This window comes from Amphimedon queenslandica, unplaced genomic scaffold (assembly GCF_000090795.2).
Source record: "Amphimedon queenslandica unplaced genomic scaffold, v1.1 AMPQUscaffold_10381_Cont17062, whole genome shotgun sequence".
NCBI lineage: Eukaryota > Metazoa > Porifera > Demospongiae > Haplosclerida > Niphatidae > Amphimedon > Amphimedon queenslandica.
In genome coordinates, this window is record NW_003549349.1 from 1 (window position 1) to 6781 (window position 6781).

Genomic DNA, 6781 nt, shown 5'->3' on the forward strand with positions numbered 1-6781 from the left:
TAATAAATGATAAATAAATTAATAAATAAAAATTCAATAATAAATAATCTATTATAATAGATCATGTGATAGTCATGTGATGTGTGTGTGTGTGTCCAAGCGACAAGCGTCCAGTAACATCATTCATTGGCACATGACACTGGATAGAAGACACATTAATTAATTAATAATTATTGGTGTCTGTAATGGGAACGACAACTGGACACTAATGCAAGACCAGCTGTAACTTTAGGCAGCAAAAAGAGAAAAAATAACATTGACTAGGAAGCATGCAATATCTCTGTGTATTTTAATGTCTAATACACAACACGAGTTAAAATATAATACTGTATACATGCATGTACATGTACATGTACAAATTGACAAGTAATAAACATTGTACAGTATATTACATGTTTATAATACATACGGTACATGTACATGTATACAGTATTTAGTTTAAAAACTATATTATTTTAAAGCTTTTCTCTCTTCCTCCCTTTCTTACATATACAGTATACATAATGATTCCTTACTTTCTGAGTATGTGAGTAAACAGTCCATCAGTCCATTCCCTAGTGTTTGGATCAAGTACTCCGGAAGGTTATCCTTTGATATCGTCTTGGGATCCATGACGTGAGCCATACCCTCAACACCTTCTAGCTTCTCAAGTGCCTTAAGGAGAACCTTCCAAGCTTAAGACTTTCCACTTCCACTGGGGCTAACCATCATCACACCATGAGCTAACAATTGAATCTGGTATATCTGCAGTACCTGTTAAAATTTAAAAATAATAATAAATACAACAGCTACATGTATAATAGTACATGTAATTAATGTAAACTTTTATAAATGTACATGTACAATGTAGTCCTCAGACAAATGCCTCGTTATTCATCAAATACCAAAACCGGTTTGACCAGTTTCACAACTTATGGCTCGTCATCTAATACTCATCATAGGACCAGGTGCTCTTTAATTAGAAGCATAACCACACCCACCTTATCGACCAGTGTTTCCTCCAGTGTCTGTCCTTGAGCTGCCAGTTCTTGCTTCAGTTGCTGGATCCTGTCCCTCTTGATATTACCAGCACTCACCAGTACACTCTTTAGGGCTCTCAGACCAAAGTCATAATGAGACTGATTGAATAACTCCTCATCACACAATCTGTAAAGTGAGAGAGCTAACAAGAAGTTTAAACTTTAAATGGAAAGATATACATGTACATGTACATATTGCATTGAATTTGCATGATGTAGGGACTATATTTATTGTGTACATGTAGCTGTAAAAGGCTAAAAGGCTAACGTACATGTACTTTACATGCAAAAGAATGATTTTAATCCTCTGACAAATGCCTCGTTATTCAATAAATACCACAACCGGTTTGACCGGTTTTAAAACTTATGGCTTGTCATCTAATGCTCATAATATGAACACTTCTAATTAAAGCCATGCAACTCTAATTAAAGCCTAACATTTGCTTACTTAAAGAAAGGTACTATCTTGCTAGCGAGTGTCTCGGCAGTCCTGAAACCCTGAGAGTACAACATCACCTGGCAATAAGGGGCCGATCAGGCTTTGTCATAGCAAGACTAAAAAAGGCAAGAAATAAAATAAAAACATATACAATTATTATCCACATAAACGAGACGAGTATGTTTGTCTGTCTGTACATGTACGTCACCCCTATTCATGCGTAATATGGTAGATGCTATGCATTGAAAAGGTATATAAATTTAGTTTTCAATATTTCATTAAAAGTGGGAGTGGCCACAATGAAATAAAATGGTGACCAACACACGGGGAAAAGTTGTGAGTTTTCTAGCAGCAAAATAAGACAGAAATTCTGTCCAAAGGCTTCTCCAACAGCCAGGCAAGGTTATAGATGCAATAAAGTAACTATGAAATTTGTTTTTGCTGATAACTCGACTTACTGTACTCGCATACTGCTGTCCAAAGCAACGGCAAGGAATGTTAAGAAAGCAGATATGCTATCTTTGTTGATGTGAATGACTTTGAATGTCTGTCACAGCCTGAACTAACTTGGACTACATTGCTACAGTTGCCTATCTAGCCATATCATTTGTGCAGTGACTGTTTCTAGCTATCTTTAATGCTTTCCAAATGCTAAACTTGATTTGATTACAAAGGTAGGTCAAGAACTACACTGCACCCAATCAAGTTCTGAGCTGCTTAAGTTGCACTGTCATGAGTATTGTTAGTCTGTCAATATCTATTGTATGTACATTGCTTTAATTGCTTAGGCTCGCCCCATCAATGTTTTACATTCGCCTAGTTATTATTAATTGGTTGTGATTTTAAGACAAATGCATGCCTCTGTGGTAACTGTATAGTCTCATTTATTATCATGGCATTCTTCAATCCCAATGTCTTCCTTATGATGAGAGGTGATGGGGGCAGAGGGAGAGAGAGAGGGAGGGAGTGGTCCTTGCTCATCAGTTGGTAGTATCCATTCATCAGTCTCTTCAATAATCAGATCACCAGCTTTACTAATGTCATTCGAATGTTCTGCTACATCATCATTCTCTTCTTTCTCTGTCTCCATTTTCTTCTCACTATCATTATTATTATCATCTCCACTCTTTACAATAACAGCTCCTCTGCCCTTTCCCGGGTAATTGACTGGTAAAACTCGGACCAATCTGATTGGCTCCTTCTCACTCGCACCACTCAAACTACCACTGGAGGAAGACGGTCTTGATTCCTCGTTAAGACTACTCGTTGATGTCGTCATAGCAGTGACATTCTCCACGCCCACTTTAGAGCGATTGTGTTTGAGGTACGAGCTACGTCTGTCTGATGGAGCAGGAGCAACAGTCATTGTCCCATTGAATTAACTGGAATAGATCCTTCAATGACAATCTACATTAACCAGTGTCCTCCACCTTCCCCTTCATCAATGAGTAAGTTAAAATCAATTGATCTGTAACTGATTGTTTTATTTGTGTATACTAGTTGACAGTACTAGCTCAAACTCCTCTACTGCTAGTATCAGTCAAACCAGGAGAGAGACTGAAGAAGGTATGGTTGATATTAACATAATAACACACTAATCACTAAATTTGTATCATTCATATTAGGTACATTTAGATCTGATATTGCTCATAGAGTAATGACAGAATGTACTGGAATATTTTTATTTATTTTTAAAGCTATACCTTTTCTGGGAGAAAAATAAAAAAATATGCAAACCGGCCGTTTTGTTCAGCCACCTTTTTTCATCTTCATCAAGTCCTGTCACTCCAGTTGTCGGTCGATATATCGATCTTGCCTGGTGATAGAAGGCTAATTATTACACCATTCTACTCCAACAGGGTATGCGCAGGTCCTTGTCCCCTAGAATCATTCTCTAAGAAAGGAAGAAGTGATACTGTGACTGTTGGATCGCACCAGCTTACCTCATGCCGCCATTTTGTTAATTAAAGAAGCATGTGCTCCAAAATTTGGGCGTGGTCGCGCATGCTCAGATCTCAGAACTGGGAACAGCAAGTATTTTTACCTAGCTATGCTTGGAATCAAATTGCAGTACTTAGTGGAGGTTTCCAGCTAAGAGAAGGTATTAATCTTGCATACATCAAGTATGTAATGAATTATTTTATTTCAAAAACACAAAACAATTAATTAATGTTTATAATACTAGTGATAATCAGGGCCGTAGCCAGGAACTTAAAATAGGGGGTTCGGAAATTGCTGCGCGCGAAGCGCGCAGCTAAAATTTTGACGAATAATAGGCGTGGTTGGTAGGCGTGGTCTTGATTTACGCATCTCAGCCATGTGCTGACTCAGCTAAAATGGATATCTGTGCTTCTCGCTGTTGCCAAAATGCTAATCCTGCTTTTGCAGTGCTGTTCTTCATGACAGGAGCTAATCTAAAACTTTTTTGCAGCTACAACAGGGGGTTCGTCCGAACCCCCCGAACCCCCCCTGGCTACGGGCCTGATAATATGAACTTGACAACAGGAAGAACCTGCAGGAATAGCTACAGGATTGCTGGGAAGATAGAGCTTCTTGAACTAGGATTCACATCAAGACTATAGTATTCATTACACTTGTCATCAGTATAGTAGATATTCCTTCACCATATCTATTCAATTCAATCAGTGCTGTCCCTCATAAATGCTGTAAAATCATAACAATGACAACAATAATAAAGAAACTTATTGTTTGTGTAAAATCAAAAAGTATCACAATTGTAACTGAAAAAAATATTATAAATATTATAAAAAAATCAACACAAACAAGAACATAAAAAATTTAAAAAAACAAGATGAAGTAGGATTCCGAACGACCAACGAAAATACGAAATGAAAATCCTACTCTCGTGACGCAAATTCTACTCTACATTGCAAGGTGATCTGTAATTCTTACATAATAACATTGAAAATACAATGTAGAGTAGAATTTGCGTCACGAGGGTAGGATTTTCATTTCGTATTTTTGTTGGTCGTTCTAGTCAGAGGCGTATTTAAGGGGGGGCTGAGGGGGCTTGAGCACCCCCCTCAGGGCTGGGCTCAAAAAAATTACTGAAGTCCTGGACTCTTGCATCACTACCAAGCCTCTTAACAAAGTTATCTAGCCCCCTGATCATGATTTCAGCAGTTTCCAGTGCTTTAAGGAGCAATCAGAAGTACCAGTAACATAGCAGTATGCTTGAAATGATCTTGGCCCCACCCGTAATTGACGAAAATGCAGGAAAAGGCCGTTTTACCGCCGTAAAAGTGGGTGTGGCCAAAATCGCGGCGCGCTTCGCGCGCCTTTAGCACCTCCCTTCTTCAATTCCTAGATACGCCCCTGCTAGTACAGGGACTTTGGCCGGTTTTTGAGTAACTTTTAAAATTCATAAAAAATTCAATTTTGATTAGAATCAGCTTAAACTTGCTACGGAACATAAGAGCATGTAAATGTATCAGAATAAATTATAAAAATAGAGAACTGTCTCTTTGTCATTTTTGGCAAAATTTTGAGTAACTTTAAAAATTCAATTTTGATTGGAATCAGCTCAAACTTGCTACACAATATAAGAACATGTATGTATATGCATCAGAAAAAATTACAAAAATGGCAAGTTCTCGCGCCTCGCTAAAAACAAAAACAATATAATGATAATAATAATTGTTCATTAGCTTGACTAGTTTAAAATACAAAAATCAAAAATTCTGACAATCAATATCACTAGTGTTAACGGAACCAAAATAATATAATTGCAGTTAATCCAAGAGCTAGAAGTCCAACAGCCAAAATTAAGACTTTTGCGTACTGGGACCAATTAACTAACAAAGTAATAATAAATAATGCTTATTATCCATAATATTATATATACATATATACCAGTATATGAAGAACCATCATTTCCTTCTGTCCCACTTGGAGTAAAGGTAGTATAAGCTATAAAAGTTTATTGTAATTTTTTTGTTTTAATAACAGAACTTACAAGATTTCCGTGAGTATCTTCTTCGTGCCCCTTCATCAGAACCTATGTGCAAAACAATTTATTATAATTATGTGATAAAACTTCACATTGTTTTATTTTTGTTCAGTTGTATTAAAATTCTACATCAGATGACAACATGTACATTTTATGAGAGAATGGTTTAAAACCACACAGACTCCTTCATGTACATGCACAGTGTATATATAGCTAAAATCTAATATGTCATTTAATTGGCAGAGAACAAAATTAAATTCAGTGATACACATTAATTGCTAATTAATGACACAGTATACCTGTAGTCTGGGTGTCTGGTTCAACATAATTTTGAGGGTAGCCTATAAAAATAATTATCAAAAAATTAATAAATTAATAAAATAGTAAGATACATACTCTGCTCCATTGGTTGTGAGGCCAATATATTGTGTTTAGCTCCTACAAGAATAATTATTAATATAAAAATCATAGGCACACTAGATTTTTAGGCTATACAATAATAACTAACTAATAAAATCAGCTGCTGCTCGGTTCATCTTTTCTACTGCATTGCATAACGTTGTCCAGTTTGCTCCTCCACATTCATCAACATCATCTAATCTCATCAACCATTTTGAAATACACTCCCTAAGTTGGTCTTCTGATTTCATGTTGTCCGATTTGATAGTATTCAGTGTCCGATGATGCAAACCTAACTCCAGACCAAGGCCAAAAAAGCTTTCATCAGAAAACCCTCCACTCTTCAAATCATTTAATACTTCATTTAAATCTTTAATTGTTAGTCTATGGTGTGATGCTATACAAACAAATTAATGATAAATAATTATAACAATATGTGACCATAATTGACAAAAGGGCCCTTATGGCGGATTTTAAAATTGATTGTTATAATGGAAAATATCAACCTGTGAGTGCTTTGTTAGACAATCATTGTTTCTAAAAGTTTCATGGTAACTTTTTGCATCCTGTGGAGTAATTTTATGATAAATGGAGCTCAGGAAGTTGGATTTCTTAGGCTAGAAAGACAAATTTCACTACCCGCGATAAGGTACCTTTTGTCAATTATGGTCACATATAGTTTATGGCTTTATCAAATGTCACAAAACTTTAAAATACCAAATACATCTAGCTAAATGTATTTAGAGAGAAAAATTATCAAAATTAGCTTAAAAGATATAATTTGCGAACTACTAAATAAAGATAGCCTAATAACCAACAGCTGGAATATTTGGTGTGATTAACCATTTTTTTTAATTTTAAAAAATACATAAAAGTGTCAATTTTAATGGGCCATAATAGTATAAATATTAAATGTCAATACACAGTCACATTATGAATGGGAATAATGTTTAC

General features: G+C 35.7%; 2 protein-coding genes across 3 annotated transcripts; both read right to left on the reverse strand.

Annotated features, from left to right (window-relative positions):
• Positions 1-522: 522 nt before the first annotated feature.
• On the reverse strand, positions 523-3237 carry LOC109590186 (cytoplasmic dynein 1 heavy chain 1-like). Of its 2 annotated transcripts, XM_020006102.1 has the most exons (4): positions 3216-3237; positions 1468-1574; positions 981-1146; positions 523-753 (listed from the first exon to the last, which is right to left on the reverse strand). In XM_020006102.1, the coding sequence occupies exons 2-4, from the start codon at positions 1530-1532 to the stop codon at positions 676-678; spliced, it is 309 nt and encodes a 102-aa protein (XP_019861661.1). In that variant the 5' UTR covers positions 1533-1574; positions 3216-3237; the 3' UTR covers positions 523-675. The 2 variants fall into 2 exon arrangements, with proteins under 2 accessions (XP_019861661.1, XP_019861660.1); XM_020006101.1 differs by lacking the exon at positions 3216-3237 and having other exon boundaries at positions 1468-2182.
• Positions 3238-5084: 1847 nt separating this feature from the next.
• Positions 5085-6224, reverse strand: LOC109590185 (uncharacterized; the record flags this gene model as incomplete). The annotated part of the gene is made up of 6 exons (XM_020006100.1): positions 5085-5273; positions 5332-5388; positions 5435-5476; positions 5728-5769; positions 5825-5866; positions 5937-6224. Coding segments are annotated over 6 exons (563 nt in total), but the record flags the coding sequence as incomplete, so codon positions are not given.
• Between the last annotated feature and the right edge of the window lie 557 nt (positions 6225-6781).